Raw genomic sequence first — 25,836 nt, forward strand, 5'->3', positions numbered from 1 at the left:
GCTAATCCTTAAATTATCCAGCAGTGTTTTTACTTTTAATATAAAAGGTTTTCATGACTTGGAAAGTCAGCCTTTAATAGGTTCTTATTTGCATAGTGTCTGGTCCATGGTAATTAATAAATTTGTTTTAAAAACTGGTATTCCAAGCAGTGAATCAAGATTATACTCATTCTTGAGGGTAAAGTATAGTCTGAATCTCAGTGTCACCTTTCTGTGTGCCTAAGTGGCTCAGAGGAAATGCCTTCATTTGTCACAAATGAGTTTAAAGCATCGTCTTATTAAGTTAGAGATTGCCAGTATTCAATTTCTTATCAGCAATACTTTGGAAACACTGTAAGGAGTGGTCTGATTTGGGATATGTTTTGAAAATAAAGCAGTAGAAATTACCAGTGGATTGAATGTGGGATGTAAGAATAAAACAGTATGTAGATTTATTTACAAATGTGTACTATCAGTCATCTAAAATACTAGTTTGTTACAGCCCATGAATAGAAACAAAGGTCTTGAAAGCGTGGGTGTCTGAGGATGTCTCCAGGCATAGTATTAGATACATTTGTTCAAGCTGGTTTGTATGCATATGGTCTGACTCCAAATGAAGAAGGTGCTAGCTAATAAGAGGTTTCAGCTATCATGCAACAGACTGTCCTTTGTGGACAGTTGTTGAATAATAGGTTATGATCCTGGTGTGTAGTATATATCCAAGCATTTAGTGTTCTACATAATTTCATAATTAGTGAAAGACATCCTTTTCCCCCTGAACTAGAGTAACTCAGGTGAAATGGCATAATATCTTAGCAAATTTTCAAAAGTAATTCAGCAGTGGTACCGCCATCTCTTCAACAAATATAAAGAGAGCATTTACAATGTCCCAGGCAGGGTTCTAGTCAGTAGAAACACACTGTGAATAAAAATAAAAACCTCTACTATTACAAAACCTATTCATTGTTTTCACAGAAGCCTGATAGAAAATTCTGGACTTTTTCACAATGATTATCACTCAAAAGAAACCCAGTACAGGAACCTGCTTTGTAAATTTTTTTGTAGATTAAATATTCTAGAGCTATACTAATAAAAATACTTCAAATGTTTTTGGTTTTAATTTTATAACTATTTGTCAGTAGTTATCAGCTTTAAAAATAATGTATTAAGATGATATAAAATCCTATCCTTGGCAGAACTGTCAGGTTTCCACTAGTAGGGCTGATGACTTTTTCCATTGAATCTTCTTGGTTAGCTTTTTATTTTGAAAAATTAAAAACTACAGAAAAGTAATGAAAACAGTACATTGAAGACTTAGGTACCTTTCATGTGGATTTACCAATTGCTGATAGCCAAATTTGCCTTATTTATATATATATATATATATTCCTTTTTTTGCTGAACCATTTGAGAAGACATCGTGATACTTTAGGCCTAAGTACTGCACCTTGTATTTCCTAAGAACAAGGGCATTCTCTTACATAGCCACAATACAATTTTTATATTGAGACTACATTAATACGATATTGTTAGCTGATATACAGTTCATGTTCATGTTTCTCCAGTTGCCCAAAGAATACTGTTTGCCTTAACATTTAATTCTCTTCTACTCCTATCTTTACAGTTCTGCATAAGATTGGTACATGATTTCAGAGGTAATACAGTAAATATCAACATGGGATGCTTCAATCCATGCTGTTAACAAGAAGTCCCTGAACAGCTAAAAGGGAATAGTTTAATGTTACTGCAAAAAAAAGCATTTTGAAAAATAAAAACTATATAAATGTAAGCAAATTACATTTATGTTTAGTAGTTCAATAGAAATGATGGGGAGCCTTGGCTTGCAACTGCTCCAGTTGTAATTTTTGTGTCAAGATTTCCTTGAATGCAATTATCATAATATTTAAACATAAAAGGAATTTATTAAAAAGATACTGGACACTCCGAGAATTTGTGGGAAGGTTGTGGCTTAAAAAACGTTCAGGAAAGCTAGACAGCAAGCCTCCAGTCCTAATCAAGCCGTAGACTATGCCAGAAAGACTACTACTACTACATTGACTGAGGAGTGGATACCACAACTTCTAGGTTCACTGGACATGGGATTCTCCTGCTATTTACCACCAAAATGGATTCTCTTCGATCTCTGCTTCTCTAAGCCTTGTCTTTGTCTTCTGTGTTCAGGGCTGGTATCTCTACTTAAGTTAACCTAAAATCACATGCAAGGAAGAGTACGAAACCATATCTAGCCTGTTCATCTTCCGTAGATGAGTCAGGCTCTGCCATTGTGAGGATCTCTCTAAAAATAGTTAAGGAAGGTGTTTGGCAGCAAAAAAATAATAATAATCTACTGCACATGTAAATCCATGAATCCTTTGACTTCAAAAACAGTATGTGATGAAAGTATGGAACAACTGGAGAATATACGTAAATGAGAATGAATTAAAATCATAAAGTTTTTAATTTATAGAATTATAAAACTTGTTTATTTTTTAATTGAAAGTATCTTGAGTATAAGAAGGGTCTGCAGATTTCAGATTTAAGCTTCTGTCTCAAACTAGTATTTACTTTGCAAAGAGACATGGAAAATAATAACATTAAGTTGTTTCTAAAAACTCAAGGTAGACCCTGGTCATTAACTTATTGGTAAAAAGCAAAAAACTAATGTAATAGGTTTTTATTTGTACAAAGAAGAAAAGGAGATTTTGTCATTTACGTTCTTTGATTATGAAAATGTTGTATTCGGTACATGTTTGTTGTAATGGGGTAGAAGGTTGAGAGCAAGTTGTGAAACTTCATCTGAAGAGCATTTGTATAGGTTAATTGTTAGAGGTTCCTTGAGCTTACAGTATACAGGCCACATTCAATAACAAATGTAAAGACAGTACAGTACAAATCCTACTGCTCTTTAAAGTAACTTTTTTTTAATTACCTCTCTTCAAACTAGGTAATATCAGAAAATATTTCTCAGATTTTTCAGAGTAAATGATGAATCAGATTCACTAAACACTGTCCACTTGTCACTTAATTATCTAGCTCTAACAAAGCAGATGTTAGAATTAAGTTTCAGATTTTTTTTTTCATTTAGAATGCAATCTTGAGAAGAATTTTTTATAGGCACAAGAGTGAGGTGAGAATATACACAAAAGAGTTGCAGAGATAGTACAGCATACTAACAGCAGCTTCCCTAATGTTAGCATCTTACATAACCATGGTAAGAAATTAACATACAGTACTACTAACTACAAATTTTATTCCACCCTCCCTAGTTTTTCTACTAATATCCTTTTTCTGTTCCAGGATCAAGCCAAGATACCATATTGCACTTAGTCATTGTGTCTCCTTACTGTTCCTTCCGCATGTGAGGAGATGTATGTATTTCATGACCATAGCACTTTTGAGGGATACCATTTCTCTTAAGTCTAGTACAGTGACTACTACTTTTCCTCAACATACTCTATTAACTAGAATTGAGTTACTAAGTCTAGCCCACACTCAAGGAGAGGAAAATTAAGCTCCATTTCATGTGGACATATGTTAAAACGACCAATTTATTGGTTAAGCCAATAAATAATATTTTAGAGGAGGTACTTTGAGGCTCTATACGTATCATATTTCTCCTTAAACTTTCACCAACTATAAAAGGTCTGTGGATGGATCTTGCCAGTAGTAATTAGCACTGAAAGGTAATTTCTTATTCCTTCTGCACTAAGAGTTCTATGAGAAAAAGGTATTCCCTCCCCACCAATCCAGGATCTAGTTGAGGATTACTCATTGTATTTGGTTGTTAGTATCTTTTTAAGTCCCTTTTAATCAAAAGCAGCCTTCCCTTTCTGTACTTTTTTTTGGAGAATTTTTTGAAGAAATCAAACAAATTGTCTTAAATGGTATCCCACATCTGAATGTGTGTAGTTGTTTTATATTCCCAATATCCTATAAACTTAGATGTAAATTTAATCTTGACTAGATTCAAGTTCAACCCTTTTGTGATTTGAATATTCATAGGTATTTGAGTAATTCATATTGTACACATATCTCATTGTCCATCTATATAAAGTTATTTAAAATTTGACCAGTGGGTCCAAATGATAAAACAGCCAAAGCTCTCACTTTTAAGGTACAGCTTTCCTTTGCAGTTGTTAAGTAATCTTATGTGATAACTTTGGCACCCAGTAAATACCCATTTTCACACCAGTCTTGCACCTAATCGCTTTGCATCCATAAATTCTTGCCTGAGTCAGTTTTTTCAAGAGGGCTTATACTGTTCATTTAATACCACCCTTCTACATAGACTGACTAGTATTTTTTCTGTGAAAGAGAGCTTTTCCCTGATAAGCTAAAGCTATTAGATTATACGATGCTGGAGTTCCTACTCAAAAGGCAAGATACAGATACCTAATTCTTTCCCCTTAATTACTGACTCAGAAAAAGCACCTGTGTAATCTCCAATACTGGAAAAGTTGCTGTTGGATAGATGTTGCTTTTGCTTTTTCAGAGTATTGTTCTACCTGATCTTTAAATACTGTTCATTGTTCCTTAAGACTCAGCATTTCTCCCTTTGTCATTTTACTTTGTTCCAGTACCTTTGTAGTAAGCACTCAATATACATTTGTTGAACAGGTAATGGAAGAAAGGAGTTGAATCCACACTTTCTGGAATGTATAGATGTTTATTTTTCTGGGGAGAAAGTCCATACCTGACATGTTCTCTGAAGGATTCTTGGCAGAAGAATGAGAAACTCTTTGGTTATTGGGAGTCTACATTCTCTGATTTCAGAAGTGATAAACCTCTGACCTAGTATGTCTAGAGATAATCTTACTTTAAAACCTATTTTGAATATTTATAAGTCCTTTAAATAAAAATCATCCCAATCATGTGGTCTTGTAATACACTATTCACACTAAGTTTGTTAGTCACCAACTTCTATGTTGAAAGTCTCCTGGAATCTTTCTACTCCCTCTCCACTTCCACTGATAAGTGATATTCATTGAAAGATTTCCCATTTCTTTGTGAGCATGTACAACAACTGACAAATGATTTATCCTCAATTTTTTTTTAATGTGTTTCTTGTACAAACCAGAATTTACCTAAACTGGATAGTGTTAGGGGAATCATGAATTAAAAATTGTGGAAGTTTTAATGTTCTCAGTAATACTGTATAAGTAGAAATAATTACAAAGCTTCCCAAGATTGATTTCTAATGATTCATGAAGTATTTTAAAGTATACCTTCCTAAGGTAAACCTAGAAACTTAGAAACAAATAACATGCTTAATTTGTAAAACCTTGACTAAACACACAGACACACACACAGACACATGCTTCTCCACTACTAGCAGTGTCATATATATTTGCAAGTTAATATTAATCTGTCTTGAAAGAGATTTTGAAGCTTTGGCAAACTTTCATAAGCTATTCCCAAGTAGTGTAGTTTAAGGCAAATATCTGACTGTTCCCAAAATTAATTTCAGTAATCAACTTTAGAAACTGATGTAAAAGAAGCACATTTAGAATGGTAAATTGTTTTTCTTTGTGTTTCAGATACGTTGGTAACCTTTCCAGAGATGTGACAGAAGCTCTAATTCTCCAGCTTTTTAGCCAGATTGGACCTTGTAAAAACTGCAAAATGATTATGGATGTAAGGGTATTTTACTTAGTTAACTTTCTTTTTTTTTTGTAATGCATTATTTAAATCCATTACTTCAAGAAACTCTTAAATTAGTTCATACAGTCTAAATTCATAGGGATTTTAGTGAATTTGTAATGAAACAGTTTGGCCCCTGAGTTTGTTTTTACTAAACGAAGGAGAGAACAGTACTACTCATGGCAAGAGCAGGTGAGAGCTATGTGTAGGCTCTTGTTTTTAAGGTAAACTAAAGCATCACAACTGTTTATATTATGTGATGTTGGTCAGTTGGCTAATATGGGAATTCAGTTACTACAATTAGATTGGAAAATTAGGTCAAAACTAGTAGACATTCAGTACTCTGAAAGTACTTTTAACTTCATTTTTGAAGTTCATGACTCCGGTTCTTTCCCCATTGTAGCAGTTCCCATCCATCAGACCTTAAAGTATAGAAAAAACATTCATTCATTCATCCAGTTGGTGTTAACATTGAATCATAATATGTATAAAAATAAAATATTTTTAATGGAGAAAAAAGTGCTAATGAGAAATCCTTTATCCTATGGTCTTTCCTTATAAGCTTTTGGGTTTTTTTGTACCCAGGAAAGAAAATCATCTATGTGTATATATGTAGCTACTTTCTTTTCTATTGTATTCCAGTTTAACTCTTTTGCTTGGTATTTCGTAAAGTAATTGTTTAGCCATTTGGCTTTGGTTTGTTTTAGATTTAAAGTGTCAAACATTTCTCCTAATGCAGCAGGGTCATCTCTGTATACAGCTGACCCTTGAAACACAGGTTTAAATTGTGTGAGCCCACTTATATGCAGGCTTTTTCAGTGAATACAATACAGTATTGTAAATATATTCTCTCCCATACAATTTTCTTCATAACATTTTCTTTCTCTAGTGTACTTTATTGTAAGAATATAGTATATAATACATACAATGTGTAAATATGTGTTAATTGACTTTATGTTATTGGTAAGCCTTCTGGCCAGTAGTACACTGTTAAGTTTGGGAGGAGTCAAAAGTTACACTTGGATTTTTGGCTGCATTGGGGTTCAGTGCCCCTAACCCCTGCATTGTTCAAGGGTTAATTATAATAACAGATGAATTCAACAAATGATTTTATTCTTACACTCTTAAGTGTTTTCTGCTCACATTTAATATCTGTGTACCTTTGGATAAAGAAGAAAAGATCCCTGTACCCATAGAGAAAGATAAGAGGGAAAGATGGGAAAATGGTGGAGAATTTAAAAACAATCTCTTTGATCTGGTTTTCTTTCCTTATCCCTATAATAGCATTTATGGAATGCTTGCAGTCTCTTATTTTAATACTGATACATTATCACAAGTGCTCAATAGAAACATAAAGCAGATTTTATTCCCATTTAATACATGCAGAAATGAGGCAAAGCAAGGATGCAAACCCAGAGGGATGTATCTGAATATAAATCCTTTCCATTGGTTTGTAGACTGCTATTCTCTCCCTGTCTGGGTCATTCTAGATACTTGGTAAAGATCACTAGGCGAAACATTAATGACTGCCCAACCTACTGAAAAAACTCAAGTCTAAATTCCAGTCTATTCACATTATTAGACTTATCTTCATATTTATGAATTTTATTTGAACTGAAGTATAAAGGCTGATAATGTGTATACTTAGATTCTTTTTATCTAAAAAGTAGTTTTTTCTGGGTACAAGTTAATGAAGTAAAATGAATATCCTTTTTCATTTGACAGCTCTACTCTTAAGATAAGCTACTTTTTCTAACCACATTCCGATGCCTATCAAGATTCATCTTTGTAGTAGAATTCCCATCAAGTTATATTCTGTTTGTTAAATAAAATAATGCATAGTCTCAATATCATCAGTTTTGTGGTTGCCTCCTTGTTCTAAACTTCTTAAAAATCACTGCCAGTGACTTTTTAAAACCATTTGCTTGAAACAAAATTGTATATTTGTTTACTCACTATCATTCTAGTCTTTTGAATTTGAACAATTCTGCTTTGGAAATTATGGAAAGAATTTTAAAATAGACTATAAAAGCACTTAGTATTTTGCACTGATAGATATAAAATATTGGGTGTTCTTTTTTGCTTTAATTTACAGTACAGCATTCAGGCTTCACTAATCCTCAAACCTCAACTACTTGGAACACCAATAGAAAAGAGGAGAGAATTGTTAAAAGATTCCTAAGCAGGCAAAAGATTGACGTCAGGAAGTCCATATTCTAAAACCTATTGTAAAGCTTTACTTTCCAAAGAACCTCTTCAGTTTTCAGAGCCTACTTATATTTTAGAAACAGGTTTAAGAAGATTGGGTGAGATTTTCTGCTACTCAGTAAGTTAGAAGTGGCAAGGATATATTTACAAATATAGCAATAAAAAGTAACATATAATGGAACAGGAAAAAATTGAAAGCCAGCCAACATTAAGAGTTGAACACAGGGATCTAGTCAAACTTAAAGCCTCTGTAGCTAGAAATTACCTATGATGGAGAGTGTATACATATAGGTATATATCCATCCATATTTGGGACACTAAATCATTAATAAAAGAAATTATGTATAGCAGTATAGTATAGCTTGCTGAAGAAGAGAAGATAGCTTTCTATAAAAATAGTTGTTCTTAAGTGTTTACTTCCTTACCTGAAGATTTACTTGTGGAATGGACCTTTATTCTCCATGACTGATAACTGAAATGTATAAAGCTTTAGATAATTTGAAGTAATAAGTATAAAACTTAAAAATGGCTTTTTTGTTTCTTCAACAGACAGCTGGAAATGATCCATATTGTTTTGTGGAGTTTTATGAGCATCGTCATGCAGCTGCAGCACTAGCTGCTATGAATGGGCGGAAGATAATGGGTAAGGTAAGCTGTCATAATTAAAGAAGGTGACAGGTGACTTGGACTGGAAAATTTTAAGTTGCATACAGTTTTGCTTACTTTTTAGAAGATTTATATTCACTTCAACAGAAGATCACACTTAGTATTTTTTTAAATAAGGTTAAGCTTTTAGAAGGTGTGTTTATATTAGTATTCATGGTGCCTTGCAATGAATTGAAATATTTGCTGAATTATGCAAGCTTGGCTGAAACATCTAGGAACTTTGGATCCTAATGGGGAAGAACAAAAGAGAAAAACTGTATAGGTACTTTAGATAAGAAAGGTTAGTTGAATGCTAACAGAAGTATGTAAGATAAGGATTCATCTATATTGTTTGCTTAAATCTAGGTTAAAAGATAAATATTAAAACTTTGACCAGAACTGGTATCTTCTTGAATGTTTTGTCTCAAATATGTACCTCCCTATGTGTTCATAGATGAAAATTTTTTCTGATTTTGAGCTTTATTTTTAAGGAGTGTAAATGTAGAAAAATTTTTTTAGGAAGTCAAAGTGAATTGGGCAACAACACCCAGCAGTCAAAAGAAAGATACAAGCAGTAAGTATATTTTATGCTTTTTGAACGTTTGTTTTTAATGTACACAGTAGTTTTATTTTAAAACATATAAACATCATACGTTTGCAGTAATGTTTTGTTCGTTATCCTAAGATATGATTGAATGTGTTTGTGTTAATAAATTTAAGAACAAATCTAATCTTTGTCATCAGGTAGTACCGTTGTCAGCACACAGCGTTCACAAGGTAATTGTATCTTCTTAAACATAAAATGAAATCTCTTGAAAGGGTATTCACTAACCACCTGAAGTTTTTTTGTTTGGGGGGAGAGGGGAGGGAGGAAGTCATTATTTCTGTTTGTCTCTCTGGCAATATTTTTCCCCTTCTTCCCAGTGTTTGCCAAGTGTGGCTTGTCCACTACTTTGGTGCTGTTTCAAGCTCTCTGACCCCCTTGGTAGCAGCTGATGCCTTAGAAATATTTTCACCAACTAAAGGGCAAGATACCCTGCTTCCTTGAGGTCACGATCTGTGCTTCGTACCTAGATCTTCTGATTGCTTGAGTTGCTCCTGAAACTGTGTTTCCCAAATGGCAACCAAATACATTGCTTAAGGCCTGCCAAATAGGGGTAACTTTTCTTTCCAAATATACCTTGTCAAAATTGATAAGTATGTCCATTTGAAAGTGTTGATCCAACTATTTTATATTTTTTTAAGTGTTTCTTTTTTTGAGCATTGTCTTTTTTTTAAAAACTTCACATATGGGATCGTTATTTCTCTCCAATGCTTTTTTAATGGCTCTGATATAAAGTGAAGGGATTACTGTTTTCATTCTATTGCCTTCAGTCTTAGTTCACTTGCACATGGATTCACATAAACTGAATGGTGTAATGTCTGGGCAACCAAAACTGTTGGCTTTTGAGAAAACTGTCAAATACTTTAACATCAAACTGTTGCAATGCAAGGTATTTCTTTGATTGTTCTTCACAAAATATGGTTAAACCAAGTATATCATATAGCTAGCTTCAGTAAATTGTCTTAACTGAGGCAAATCTAGTCTATATAACTCAATACCACTATTTTATTTTAATTTGTAGGGTTCTAATATAGTGGTAAACTAAATAAATGTAAATACTATTAGAATGGTAATTAAGTCATTAATAGTTTTTCAAAACTTGCTATATGTTTTCTTAGACCAGTATAATAATTGGTTGTAAATAGAAATATAAGTGTCAGTTTCCAGTTAGATAATATCAGTCTTTAGGAGAATCTTTGCTTATTGTCACCTTGATTCATTATGTTTAAAATTGATAGGATTTGTGTAGATAATAGGGTAGTGTTATACTTTACTGTAATCTGTAAGTTATTTTAAGAATACTTTACTGAATAGATTTTAGTATTTTTTAAATTCTAAAATTTTGTTTTTCTTTTCACTTCCCCTTCCTTCCCCTTATAAGATCATTTCCATGTCTTTGTTGGTGATCTCAGTCCAGAAATTACAACTGAAGATATAAAAGCTGCTTTTGCACCATTTGGAAGAATATCGTAAGTAACAGAAGATAAAGTTAAAATGCTTTTAATTAGGAACACTTTTATATAGAAGTATTTTGAAATTCTATTGTGAATTTTGGACATTAAATTTAACACTGGAATATAATACATTATTACATTGTTTAGGCACTATTCAGGCAGTTAACAGCCAAAGATTGTTTTCTCATTGATAATTAAATCTTTGGTCTTCAGTTATCTTAAAATCCTTTTTCAATTAGCATTAGCTTTTAAGAGGCAAATATTGTACATACATTTTCTTATGTAAGTGTCTTGCTAGCTTGGTCATAATCTTTAGTAAGCTTGTGCTGTGACTAAGGAATTTAGACCCTTTGGGCATTTCTATGATACCATGCATTTTGTGTTAATATATTTTAACAAAAAGAAACCTTAACAGTTCAACCTAAAAAGCAGTTATTAAACATTAATTCCCAGGTATCTACCCTTTTGTTGTTGTTACTATTAACAACAACAATAATGCCATTAAGTAATCTTCTGAAGCACTGTCTTGTTTGCATTTGTTAATTACAGTTTAGGCCCTTTGTAAAAAGCTCCCTCAAGGTAGTATTCATCATTAAGAGAACTTTTAATTTTTGAAAAGCACGCCATATTAGAGTAAGAATATATCTGATAATATCAGTAAGTTGATTATAGCACTTTCTTAGAAGTAACTGTTGAATTTAGAAAACAAATTTTTTAGGATTTCTTGTTACTTAATTATTATTGCTTCAGCTGGAAGACTAGTAAATAGGAAAGCATTAGCTTTGGTTTGGTTTGAACAGACCAACAACAGAGATACGGTGCAAGGAGACAGGAAAGTAAATGCCAGTAGTGTGGATGATGAATTTTGGGAGTCTTTGAGAAGTTGTAGTTCATTGGTCGTAGCTTGAAAATGCATAGTGACCAAGGAATGGCCCATAAGTAAGGGGCCAACTTTAAAGGTGGTTGCAAGATTAGGGTTTGTAAATGGACTCTTCTGTTAGGAGACATTTTCCTTTGTGAGAAATGATTAGGAAAATCAGTGAAGTTCCAACTTCTTGATTTTTTAAAAAATCTCTTACAGGGTGTTAATGATGATTAGCTTGCTTTCAAATATATTGACTGTCAGGTCTTAATCTTTGGCCTCTCATAAATTGTATAAATTTCTATGTAAAATTTTGTGTTTGTTTTCATTTTGGTGTGGAGTATCTTTGTAAGTTTTATACAATTTTCAGAGTAGTCACTGGAACCATGAAAGGATTCAAGAACCCTGATCTAGATCTTTGCTGTTGCGTAGAGAATCCTTTCAGAAATAAGTGATATATTATTTCAAGGCTAACATTTCCTGAAATTTAATTCTAAGAAGAAAAAAATTTTCCAACATTTTAACATATTAAATAGCTATTGATTAAATAAGGTTTGATTTTGATTGAAGTAGCTTTTCTGTTAACATGGGGATTTCAGTTTGAGAATAGATATTGTTTAACAATCAATTAGTTAAATGACATTCAAATTTTAGTGATTTCATGACTTTTTAATCATGGATCAATGATTTCTTTTTGTTAAATGTGTTGGTATCATAATTATAGTCTAGATTTTCATATGGTCAGCCATGATTATTGATGTATACATTATTTTCTCTTGGTAAGGCCTTTAAGTTTTACAATTTTCAGTTGAGATGATGTATAATGTCTAAGCTTCAGTCTACCAAGGAGTTAGTGTTCCTAAATTTAAAACAACCATTTTCAGTTGGTAGCATTATTTCCTGATTTTTTGTTGTTGTTAAAGGAGATAAGCTAATAACTATATAGTGAAAGAGTCTCATGATACTGAGATATTCTGTTAGAGATCCTCCAACAGTGCTTGATTTATAAAAGCTGTGCAGTGAATGTTAGCCTACTAAAATATTTAGTATAAAAAAATACAGTACACGTATCCTAACTGATTCAATTTAAACTCTGTTCTTTGAGTTTAGGGTAGTCTAACAAACTTGGTTTAAAAGTGAACCTGCTACCAAAATAAATGCATGTGTACCATACAAATAATTTAATAAGTACTTTTATATTTTGAGAAGTGACTTGAATTAGTTTTACCTTTTCACCACCTCTTTGTCATTTTGACCCTAAACACTTAATAAATCACTCCTCCATTGATCAAATATGCTTATGTATACTTTAATATAAAATTATATTGCATGGCTTTCTGACTTGGGTTTTTGTTGTAAAGTGCCTGTTTTGTTCATGTGTCCTGAGAGAACAAGCATTGTGACATACCTGGCTAACTTTAAAGCAGATTGCCTGTGAAGCACAATTTGAGTCCAATTTTTTGAGGTATGGAGTTTTAGCTATCATGGCTGGGTTTTTTACTCAATCTCAAATAATAGGGCTCTGGTTATTTTGCAGAGTGTCTCTGAAGAATGGACAGAATTGCCCTGGCTAACTACAAGCTACCGTTCACAGTGGATAAATGTTGGCGTGCTTTTTTACTTTCTGACTTTTTAAAATTTTGCTTTAATATCTTGTAGTTTCCAATCAATCTTATATGACTACTATTTTAAAATTCAGTATAAAATCTTTTCTTATATCGTTTAAAACTAAAGTGTGTATCTAGTATTTTTCTTCAATGATTTAGCATTTATGAAAACATCAAGTTCTCAAAATTTACCCATAGTCCAAAAGGGGGGTATGGATTGATCTGAGAAAATAAAATAATTTAATTTAGGGAATATACAACTTTTTCATTCTTTTAGTTTCCAGTTTTCTATTTTAATTTCTTAATGTTCAGGTAGCATATAGTGTCAAATAGCAAATTATAAATTGCATGGTTAAAGAAAGCTGTTCATCTAATGTGCCTGTGAACCCTACAAGTAGTTAAGTAATTTCATGTGAATAGCTGCTTTCACCATGCTTAATATTTAAAAGTTTAAAAACCGTATGAAGTGAGGCAGTTTGTGTACAGTGTATATATTTAAGATGTTATTGATTTGCATGTTTATAGAATTAAGCCTCATTTGCTAATACATGATAAATTTTATAGACTAAAAAGGTAAATTCGCATTAAAGGTTCATTTTAATGAAGATGAAACATGAAAATGAATTGTGTGTGAAATTCTCACTTGATATCCAGAGTAGAGTTTGCAAACCTAAACTTCTGGTTATTTCTGATTTCAGAGATGCCCGAGTGGTAAAAGACATGGCGACAGGAAAATCTAAGGGATATGGCTTTGTCTCCTTTTTCAACAAATGGGTGAGCTCAATAAAAAGTGCATGTGCAGTACTTTAAGAGTAAAGAATGAAAATACTGTTTCAGTTCATCTTTTCTTTCATCTGCCATTTGTTTGTTTCACTGATAATTAATACCCTCACTAGAGGATATTTTCTTTTTGCTGTTTGGTCGTTTATTCAACTTTTATTGAATGACTGGTGTGTGCATGCAAAGTACTGTTAAAATGTTTTCAGAATATAGGAAGTAGAGGTGTTTAAATTATCAGTGAAAGATAGGAATTGAAAGTCTCATTTATGTATTTAGTTCATTATCTCCCTGTTTATATTCCCATGATAATTTAAAAGTAGCAAATAAATTGTTCCAGTGGATGGAAACTTTTTTAAATTGTATATTAATGTATTTTAATATTTCTCATCATTTCTTTCAATTCAGCAAATATTTACTGAACACCAATTTGTACAGACTTGAAATTTCTGATTTTTGCAGAGTAAAGGAAAGATAATATAGTTTGTCAAATGAGAGGTGAGAATAGGGTATATAAAGAGGGGAAAGGCTCAAGTTTAGTGTGACAGCTGGACAAAATCTTCGTTGTGTCCTCCACACAATGTAATACTGTGCGCATCGTGTGCAAAGGAAGGGAGCATATATTTGTGTGTGTGGTGTGTGTGTGTTTCTCATGCAGGAATGAACAAGAAACTTGTTGCAGGGTTTCCTGTTTGGGGATAGATAATAAGAGTTAGGCAAATAAGGGGCAGAACAGGAAGCCTCCCACTGTATTGTATTGTTTGAAGTTTGAACATTATAAATATGTTACAAATTCAAATAAATAATTTTAACTTTTTTAGTGTATAATTCAAGGTTCGAAACAGTTAAATGCAGAGATATCACACTTCCAAAATTATAGGGGTGAATGATGGCCCATGCACTAATATTGTACACACTAAGGTTTCATTACTGTTGAATCTTACTGTATTACCTCTATGTTATGACTATTATTTGCCAATGAAAAGTACAGAAACACCATATTTTCTGTGTAAGAGTACCTTAGAGTAAGCCATTAAAAGCTTCTGATAGTATTAGAATGTATTTTAGAAAGGCTTTTCTTACTTTAGTAAGTGGAGTATTTGAAATACTTTATCATTTCTTGATGACTTCACATTAGATTTATGAACATCAGTTATTGTACCAGTTCCTTCTGGGTTTTTAAAAAATACATCTGTTTTCAGTGTGCCAAATAATGTCAAACTGTTTTGGTTTTTTCTCATTCCTGTCTACTTATATTGAAACCAATGTCTGGTTATTCCTTAGTTATGAACTCTTACAATCCAGCCAAAAGAGCTTGCAACCATTTTTTGCCCAAAATTTTCTTTCCAAAATTAAAAGTCTCTCCCAAGATAACTTCCTGGTCAGCTCCCTGATAAGTCCTGATTATGAAATGCCAGACTGAGATTAGGACTCTAGATTTAAGTATATATTCTAGTCATGACCTTAATTTCTGTGTGAGTGACTTTTGTTTTGTTTTAAGGCAACAGAATCTTTATTGTGGTTTAAAATACATTAAAATATCAAAAAAAAAGTCTGCCCTAAAAATGTTTACATGGCTTGCAAGTTCAAGAGAATGTAGAATGTACTGTAGTTGTATGGAGTAGCTGTTCACACAGTAACATGTATCTTGCAATCAGACTGTTTCAATGTGTTATGCAGTATGACTATCATCTTCCTCACATGAAGTGAAAATATCTTCTAAGAAATTAGAAAATCTTGTAAAGAAAGTGGGTAACCCTAAGATGTCAGCAAAAACCCATGTATGAAAGGTTGGAAATAGTAAAGCATATTGGGAGGTGAAAAGTAAAAGCTCTGCCATGTGTTTGTCCCATCCACCAGGTATAAGGTTTAGCATTTCCCTGCTTATCCCCATTTCTCTGCTGTAATTCAGAATCAAACTTCTCAAAAGAGTTGTTTGCATATGCTTCTGCTTGTCTTCCATACACAACCTTAACATACATACACACCCTAAAAAGTATTTTGCCTTTGTTAGTAGCTGTTTTTGTTTTCTACAGCTGCTGTATCAAAGTACCATAAGCTAAATGGCTTAAAGCAACAAAAATTTATTCTCTCAAAGTTCTAGTGGGTAAAAGGCCAAATTAAGGTGTCATTGTGGCCATGTTCCCCCTGAAAGCTCTGTGGAAGAATCAGAATCCTTTGTTCCTTCTTCTTTGTTTCTTGTGGTTGCTAGCAATCCTTGGTATTCTTGACTTGCAGCTTCATTACTCCAAAATCTGCTTACCTTCACATGGCCCTCTTTCCTTTTTGTGTGTCCACATTGGCTTCTCCTCTTATAAGGATTTTAGATTTAGGACCCACTCTAATCTAGTATGATATGTCTTAACTAATACATCTGCAAAGACCCTATTTCCAAATAATGTCAGAGTCACATTAGGGATGGGGGAGTGGGGTGTTAGGACTAAATATCAAATTAAAGGACACAATTCAACCCATATCAGCAGTTAAACATCTCATGGAGTTCAGTCTGGTTAGTGCAGTAAACAGTGTTTGTTTCTTTTTAAGAATATGCATTTCACAGTATCTGTGAAGTGCAATAATGTGAAATGTAATAAAACAAGTATGCCTATCAAAAAACAAAAGAATATTCATTTCTTTTTTATATGTCTTAAAATTGGTTTTTAGCCTTACATTTTCCTGTTCTTTGGTGCTAGGGTAAGCCCACATTTGACATAGCAAAACATTTCCTCTTCAGTCTGCTCTTAAGTTGGCCTGTGTTCTCAGTCTACCAATACTACTCTTTTCAAGTTTACCTCTTGATTTCTGCTTCCTTGGTTCTGTGACAGTAAACTTCTGTGGGTTCCTTTATCATTGGGTACTCCTTAGTCACCTCAGCTAGCAATTTTTCCTTTACCCAGTTGTCAGATTTTCCTGTTTTTCAGGGCTCTTTGCTAGAATGCTTACTTTTTTATTTTATTTTTTATTAAGGTATCATTGATAGATACTCTTATGAAGGTTTCACATGGTCAACATTGTGGTTACTACATTCACCCATATTATCAAGTCCCCCCCACACCCCATTTTAGTCACTGTCCATCAGCATAGTAAGATGCCACAGAGTCACTACTTGTCTTCTTTGTGCTACACTGTCTTCCCATGACCCCCACACACACCACATGTGCCAATCATAATGCCCTTCAATCCCCTTCTTCTTCGCTCCCCACCCCTCCCCTGTGACAACCATTAGTTCTTTCTTGGGGTCTGTGAGTCTGCTGCTGTTTTGTTCCTTCAGTTTCGCTTGTTACAGGATGCTTTCTTTTATCTCTTTAGTCTCTTCATGACTCCAAATTTTGTATCTCCAGTTGTTTACTTCTTTGTGCTCCAATTTAATAACAAATGGTTCTTCATTTAGATGTCTTACAGACGTGTCAAACTTAATGTATCTTGCATGGGGCTCTATTTCTTATTCAGACCTGTTCCCCTCCTCCCTCCCAGACACCTCATTTCTGTAAATGCACTGTCATCCCGACTGCCCAAACAGAAGCCTAGGAGTTACCTTCTTCCTGCCTTTTTACTTACTGTGCATGCCCCCTCCCACAATTCTGCTGACTCTTCCTTTAGATTATATCCACTGCCACTACAGCAGTCCTGGTCACCAGCATGTTTTAAAATATGGATATTGCATTAGTCTCATAAAGTGTGTTTTTACTTTTACTACCCATCTCCTTAAGCCATTCTCCTAGCACTGAGCATGGCCTCCTTAAAACATAAATCAGATCATGACAATCTTGTACTTGGAATCTTTCAGTTTTTTTCCTCTGTCACTCTTCTTTTGCTCACTAGATTCCACTGAAACTAGTCATCTGTCACATGCTTCTTTGAGAAGCATACCAATCTCTTTTCAGTATTAACAGACTTTGCAATGCTTTCCCTCTACCAGGTTTTCTTCCCTGGTGTTTTGATTTGATTAATTCCTGTTCCTCTCTCTCAGAGAGTCCTCCCCTAATTATAATGTCTAAAGTGTGTTTGTTAGCTTTTTGTTTCTGTCATCGCATTTACCAAAATTTGCAATTGGTTTACTTGTCCCCCCCAAAAGAATGTAAGCTCCATGGCAGTAGAAACCATGTCTGCCTCATTCACCCTAGCCCTTACCCTGCTGCCCAGGACATGATAGCTGTTCAATATTTAGTTGTTGGATGAGTGAGAAACCAAATACTATCATTAAGAAGTTTGTTGGATTGTATAAGGTAAGATTTTCATCCATAATAGTCCGACTTGTTAAGCCTTTTAATAGCTATCTCATAAGGATTTGGGGGCTCTGGAAAAATTCAGGGGATGAATGTTCCCAAAGTCTGATATCCAAATAAAAGAAAGGTAATTTAAAAGCACCATTGCATTTTAGGAAAATTACCATACACTGTTTATTTCATAAAACATTTTCATTCAAAAAACATTTGTGAGAAGGAGTCATGCATTTTCTCTACTGCTAACACTTGTTTAACATCAACTAATAATGGCTTCTTTGTCATTTTTAATGTTATATGGAACAGGATGCCGAAAACGCCATTCAACAGATGGGTGGCCAGTGGCTTGGTGGAAGACAAATCAGAACTAACTGGGCAACCCGAAAGCCTCCAGCTCCAAAGAGTACATATGAGTGTAGGTGTATTGGAGAAGAAAAGGAAATGTGGAATTTTGGAGGAAAATACACTAGATTTTAAATGTTAGAGCTGTTCCCGGAGACTTATTGCAGAAATAGATGAGAAGCAAATCAAGACTACTATTCAAAAATGTACTTAGTTTTCATTTTTGTAATTATAAATAATAAATGATAATATCTAATGTCAAGTCTCCTAAATAGAGTATACTGAGTAATTTATTAGACATTCTTGGGGGAGGTTTAATCCTCGAATCAAGTATAATATGTATTATGTAAGCATTTTGATCAAGGTAAATTATACTATTACATTAGTATAGTTAATGCTGCTTTTCTCTTAATATTTTATTTAATGAATTAAAAATTATTAAACTTTCTCTTCCCAGCAAACACCAAACAGCTATCATATGATGAGGTTGTAAATCAGTCTAGTCCAAGCAACTGTACTGTATACTGTGGAGGTGTCACTTCTGGGCTAACAGGTATGAGATCTTTACTTATGTGTCATCTTAAGATTATTTTTTTTAAACTGAAAAGGCTAATATTTGTAGATTTTAATATAACTCAAGTGTGGCTTTTGTTTTTTGTCTTAACAGAACAAGTAATGCGTCAGACCTTTTCACCATTTGGACAAATAATGGAAATTCGAGTCTTTCCAGATAAAGGGTATTCGTTTGTTCGGTAGGTGTGTTTTCTTTTTTTTGTTTGTTTGTTTTTTTAATGTTTTCCCCGAAATCCTTTCCATACATTTAACTTAGTGGTTTTCTTAAACATTTACTCTGGTTTTAAAGAAATTAAGTTTCTCTAATACTTAGCACATTTGCCATTGTTTTTTAATAGCTCCCTCCTTCCAACAAAAGCCAATAAAACACCTTTATTAAAAGAACTTGAACTACAAGATCTTTGGAGGAGGGGAAGCAAAGAAAATATGCCACTTTATAGATTCTTTTATATGAACTGCCTGTTTTACCTCAGGCTTGGCTTGATTTTTTTAAATAGATTTATTCATAAATATTTTAAACAATTTATATTAGTGATTCTTAATATTTTCAATAGGTTCAATTCTCATGAAAGTGCAGCACATGCAATTGTTTCTGTTAATGGAACTACCATTGAAGGTCATGTGGTGAAATGCTACTGGGGCAAAGAAACTCTTGATATGATAAATCCTGTGCAGCAGGTGAGAGGGTTCTTAATTTTGCAGAGTAATTGCTGGGCTAATAATAGGCTATTTTAAAATGAAATTATTGATAATCCTTGTTAATAAGCTTCTAGCTAAAATGTAGTATGTAAGGGCTCTTCCTACATATATTACAGTTTCAGAGTGGTGGTTCTTGGATTGCAGTGGTGACATGATGAATGTGACCACCTCAGTTGACTCATGCTCACACGGTGGATTTTAAAGTGCTCCAACAAACCTAACAGGGTAGTAAGTTTTTTCTTAGTACTTGGTATGTTTATTCACATACTATTCGGAGAACTCACAAGCATGCCTGACTAAATTGAAACAAAAGCTGTAACTATTTAGGGTCTTAGCATTTTCTTTCATATTTTGCTGCTTTTGTTTTTCCAGGCAGCCTTAGTTGTTCAAACTTGAGCCCACAAAGATTACTATGAGGGAATTGTAAATGGAATGCCAAGATAGGAGTGAGAAAATCCTATACCAAATGTTTCTTTAGTAAACTAGTACAGGAATAACTACTCTTTACATCTTCCCTATCTAAAGGGAACAGTGATGTGGATACAAAATACCCATGATACTGAGTTTAACATTTATTCTAAGGCCATTACCTACTGCCTTACAAAGAGTATGCCATTTAGAGCATCTCACAGAATTAACAATGGTATAACCTCATTTATTTTTTTGAGTCACTTACTAAATGCTTGTTTATCCTTTCATTTCAGTTGTAATGTCCCTGTTTGTTACAGCTAAGTATTTGTGGTATATTAGCACTATATATGTACATATAACTTCAAATAATACTAAATTATCTGTTAAAATTCTACTTAATAGCAGAATCAAATTGGATATCCACAAGCTTATGGCCAGTGGGGCCAGTGGTATGGAAATGCACAACAGATTGGCCAGTATATGCCTAATGGTTGGCAAGTACCTGCATATGGAATGTATGGCCAGGCATGGAACCAGCAGGGATTTAAGTAAGCATATTTGATCTTTTCCTTTATTATTAGCCTTTGGAAATGTGAAGAACTTAGGAAGAGACTTTAAGTAATTAGTAGATAATGTCCTATTTAAAGCAAAGCTTTACTTTAGCATTTGAAGAACTTTGGTTTAGAATGATTTTTAATTTATAGTTTTAAGTGTATCTTTTAAAAAATTTTCCCAGAAGTATGTTGCCTTGGGGTGTAACCAGCATTGTAAGAGTTTTGGTAATACTTGGTAAGGAGTCAACTATTATTTAAATATGAAAACAAGAGTTTAATAGTTGCTAAGCTTTTACATTACTAATGGTCACTTAGCCATTCTTGGGTACAATTATTTTGATGCTAGTTTTATTCATTATGCTTTTTTCCTTGCACAAAAGCATTATTCATATATTGTTAAGTGAAAGCTTCCTTATATGCCCTTCCTTACATGTGACTTTACTTAAATTTCTGAAAAAGAAACTGGAAATTAAAATATTTTGCAGTTTTTATTTGAAAGAATCTTGTATTTGTAATCTTGAAAAATCTTAGGAGCTTACATATGCTAGTAACTGTTTTAATTTCTTCTGTGAGTAATATCAATGCTGCTCCTTATTGTCTCAAATTATCAGGTTTCTTTCAGATAGTGGCTTGTTCAACATATATCCGACCCAGATGGACAGTTTCCTTTCTGAGATTAGAAATTACTTCTTTTGAGTTCACTGGGGATAATGTTTACAAGTTAAGGGTATTTCTTAGTTGTAATTGAACTAACAAAATTAAACTGCACAAATTAAACATGAGGATGCTGGTGTTGAAGAGAAAAAATTTTTGCCTCTGCTTTCCTGGCATAACAATTATATTTAGGCTTAAGAAAAAGTGTTTTTACCGTGTATATGGTACTTGTTCTTTACCTTACATTTTATTTTAATTAGTGGATTTCCCCCTCCCCTCTGCTTCTTTCACATTCTTTACCAGTCAGACACAGTCTTCTGCACCATGGATGGGACCAAATTACGGAGTGCAGCCACCTCCAGGACAGAATGGCAGCATGTTGCCTAATCAGCCTGCAGGGTATCGAGTGGCAGGGTATGAAACCCAGTGAAAAAGGACTCCAGAATATAAAGCCAGTGGCTTGAGGCTACAGGGAGTGTAGTGAAGCTGTTGTTTACTTAAAAGATTTATCAAATCAGTCAGTGCAAATGTCAGATACAATGTATTTATTTAAAAGATTCATTTTTTTAATCATGAAATTATGTATCATCCGCATTGTTTTAAAAAGAAACAAGATGCTGGATGTCTGCCAATTTTTGCCTTCATACCTTTTTTGATAAAGTTTCTCAGATCCTTGTTTCAAATACAAATGCAGGGATTGCTGCCACTTTTAAATTAAGAGGCAGAAAATTGCACAATGTTGAACTTTTTTCCACTAAAGTAGTGTGCAGTTCTAGTTTGCATTCCTGATATGGCTTAAAACGTGTAATATAAAGATGTAAAAAAAAAAAGAAAAACCAAAACTGTGCATAGTCTAGAAGTTTTTTGTAATCTTCAGCTTGTGCACAATTCTGTTTTAGGTTTTTGGGTTTTTTTTTAAAGGTATTGTTGAAACTGTCCTATCTCCACTGTATTCCCTTTGGGGTTTTTAAATATAAATTATTAGTTTACATCATTTTTGTATCTACATTTTTTCACAAATTTGTCTTGCCTTATTAAAGTTCTGTAAAATATACTTAAATGTGAAAAATGATGTTCACTTAAATTGAAAACTTTTCTCAGATGGATTGATAATTGCATTCATCTTGTGTTTTATATAAGAAGGTGCCTCAAGAATTTCCTGTTGGATTTGTTTAAAAGGATTTTTATCTTCTATGATAAACTTTGCTGTGTACCAGGAAATATAAAAACAAAAATTTGTTACTAAAGAAAATCTTTGAAATGTGATACATTCTTACAAACCCAAGTTAATTTCATGTGTCAGCTTCTACATTTACATGTATTATTTCACTATGTAAAATGTTTCAGCAGTTTAATATTTTGCACAGTTAGCAAACTTTGTATGTCATTTCCTTCATAGAGGTATCATGTGGAGTTGACAGATTTATAAGGTTTTTAGTTGTTTGCATGTGAATAACAAATACATACTTCGGTAGTCTTTGAATATAGTCATCTGCTCTTGTTTTTCAAGAATTTTGAGACACAAAGTTGTATGTAAAGGAATATATTAATTTGCCATTTTCTAGTTATGTTTACTCAAAAAGAGTAAAATCAACTTAATATTTACAAATGATAGCTGTGAAACTGTAAAAAATCCTTATGTCAGGCTTGGGGCTCGTTATGAACTCCAGAATTTGCCTGAAGGATCAGCCAGGCAAAGCATTTTTTAAATGTTCAGAGGCCAAAAGATAAACAAACAAACAAAAAACCTTAAAATCCTACCTCCTTAAACAGCCTTCAAAGAGGAGAATCCTCAGTGCAATCGTTACTTTGATTCTTCTGGTTCCTGTTTTCCTGGAGTTCCCAATTTTATTATTTTGGGGTAGCCCCAAGCATTAAGAGGTTTAATCTTTGATGGCATTGTTCTAGTTTAGGACATTTCAGAGTCTCTTAGAAGAGTTGTGGGAGATTTTGTTTTGTTTTCAGTGAAAGTCACAAACTCCCTTCTTTGTTGATTGACAAAGAGGAAGAGACCCCAATATACACATTTGGATGGTTGGTTGTTTTTAAGACCTTCAGAGAGCTCCAAGCATTTTACTTAGGAACGGAAAGCCTGTGAAATCTTAAGTTTCCTGGCCCATATCTTCCATGTAGGAGCAGATGACTCTAAGCTGGTCTCTAAGCCAATACTCTTATAAACCAGAGCCCAGGAAAGACAGTCCATAAGTATTCTCTGGAGCTCAATTCTATGCAGTTATACTGATGTTTCATTAAGTTGTACTTTTAAGTGTTGATACATTAAAAATTGCTTTATAGAAGATGAGTAAATTTTTTAAATACTTGGAAATTTTATTTCCTTATTAACTTACAGATCAGGGCATGCAATCAAAAGCAGCTTAAGTGAAATACTCAATAAAATATCAGGAAGCTATTTTTAGGTTCTTCTGGTTTGTGTTTCTATTTTAGGGCCCTCATTTTCTTATTCAAAAATATTTTATTTCCTATACATCTGTGGATTTCAGGGTAAATTATTGGGCATAAATAATTTAATCTAGCAAAAATACAGTTTTTCTTTCATTTTGACTCTCAAATAATAACATTTTTTATTATCCAGTATATTTTCTTACTGCACAAATCTTAAAATGTACAATGACTACTTTTTTGAGAAGAAAGTGGTTTTACTCAAAAGATTACTACTGAACTTATCAGGAACATTGCTAACTTTGATTTAAATTTTATTCTTAATGTTAAATCATTTAAAGATTTTTCAATCTAAATCATACTGGTATTAGTATCAGGTAAGGAAATTAAAGTTTTAAATATGGTTTCATTCTCTGCAATATGCAATCAGATTTTACTTTAAAATACATCTGGTACTGTAAAGAACATGAACTGATTGATACTTAATGAGTCATTAATACAGTATTCTTTGCCCTGACTGTTTGGATATTAAAGTTCCTTTATGTTTTCTATAACCTGTGGGATTTCTTGCAGTGTGAGAGAGATTGTGTGTCAGAGATTATTTTTTCATTTTGATCTAGCCATATTGTTATATTCACTCAGGTATTAGATTTTTTTTAAATCTTATTCCAGAACCATGGTTTGTATGGGGTTACTACTTAATACAAAAAAGCATTGGCATTCTGAAGATTTAACTCATTTTGAAACCAGTATCATTTTATTTATTGATATGCTCTCCCTGTTGAAAATGAGATTCACATTCTAGTTTTATTCTTCTGTTTGGTCCCTGTGCTCTCTAATCTTTTGTAGTGTGTTAGAGTTCTGCTACATGTGAGAAGGCAATTGGTAAGGACTAGATTGTATATACAAAGAGTTAGGTTTACTAAGTGCTATAGGGTGCTTTTGAGGTTAGATTTGAATTGGAAAATAAAGTCTGTTTGTAGGAAATAAAAAGCAAAACCTTTCAGTGGAAGAGTGATGATTTATAAAAACTTATAATAATTTTTTGTAGAGGGTTGTTACATTTTTTCCAGTCACTACATTTTGACTGTTGTGTGTAGAACTTGAAAAACATACCTCTAAAACAATAGATTATAATTTAAGAGCCTTAACAAAATGTATGTGAATGTGTCTTCAATTGAATAGGATTTTCTAATATGGCCTCTAAAATTGGAGGCTGAAGTTAATCTCATAATAATTCAACCAAAAAAGAAAAAAGTAGAAATCTAACTCAGGGTTACTAGGCTAGGGTGAGATGCTGTACAGAAAAGAGGGATCAAGCACAATTTTAATTGCTGGATAAATTACATTCCCTAGCTCCTTATCCTTGTTCAGCTCTAAAATACCAACAGCCATACTTACATACACCAGGCAGGGTTTGGAGGATCCTTCTCTGGAAAACCTAAACAACTCAAGAGAAAAATGAGATGTTGACATATGAGGATCCTCACCAAATAGCCAGCTGGCCACCAGTCCCCCTCAGGGGAGTGTGCCAATCAGTAAGCCCTACACAATCTTCCAAACCAGGTTTTTATTGTTTCACTTCTAAAGACAGCCAAAAGTCACCAGAAATTGAGAAAAATTTTGTGAAAGGCGTATCTATCTAGACAAAAACTAACTTTAAATCAGAAAACCTGAGATAAAAGAAGATACTTAAGAAATCACAACAGGATACTAGTAAAATGTCAGAACAAGAAATTAAAATAAAAAATTCAGTGAGAATGTTAAAAGATAAGGAAATGTTCTAGAACAGAAATTGAAAGTGGAGAGGAAAAAATAAGGATCAATTCAGGAGTCTTAATATACAACCAGTAGTTCCTGGAAGAGAACTAAGAAAATGGGAGTGGGTGGAGTTTATTAAGACAGGAAAATTTCCCTGAAGAGCATTAAGATTGAAAAAAGGCTATTATTGAATTAACACACTAAATACATAAGACTCATATGAAGGTATACCACCATGAAATTGAAGCATCTCTTCCCTGAATTCTTGTATTTCCTAGCTATATTTGCCTCATTCGAATTTTAAATTGTACATTGGAATGTTGGTATGTTTTCATGATGAGAATATTCTAAAATTTGCCAAATAGCAAAAGGATTGAGAATAATACTCAGTAGCAACTTTGGAAACCAGGGACCAATAGGGTACTACCTTCAAAAGTTTAAAT

The 25,836-nt window shown here is 33.2% G+C and overlaps 1 protein-coding gene across 17 annotated transcripts in view; it reads left to right on the forward strand.

Moving 5' to 3' along the window:
• The window catches only part of TIA1 (TIA1 cytotoxic granule associated RNA binding protein), a 32,794-nt gene that overhangs the window by 2,234 nt on the left and 4,724 nt on the right, over window positions 1-25,836 (forward strand). For 2 of the 17 annotated variants that reach the window (XR_005029406.2, XM_036908289.2), the window contains exons 2-12: window positions 5,517-5,613; window positions 8,377-8,475; window positions 8,992-9,046; window positions 9,217-9,249; window positions 10,458-10,545; window positions 13,698-13,773; window positions 18,306-18,414; window positions 18,799-18,894; window positions 19,009-19,093; window positions 19,469-19,592; window positions 20,427-20,572. Coding sequence is in view for 12 of the 17 variants with exons in the window: in XM_036908289.2 (XP_036764184.1) it covers window positions 5,517-5,613; window positions 8,377-8,475; window positions 8,992-9,046; window positions 9,217-9,249; window positions 10,458-10,545; window positions 13,698-13,773; window positions 18,306-18,414; window positions 18,799-18,894; window positions 19,009-19,093; window positions 19,469-19,592; window positions 20,427-20,572 (1,008 nt within the window). In the remaining 5 variants the exon portion in view is untranslated. The other 15 variants (XM_036908291.2, XM_036908294.2, XM_036908295.2 and 12 more) reach the window with 15 other exon arrangements.

The sequence above is a fragment of the Manis pentadactyla genome, chromosome 2 (assembly GCF_030020395.1).
Source record: "Manis pentadactyla isolate mManPen7 chromosome 2, mManPen7.hap1, whole genome shotgun sequence".
Classification (NCBI taxonomy): Eukaryota; Metazoa; Chordata; class Mammalia; order Pholidota; family Manidae; genus Manis; species Manis pentadactyla.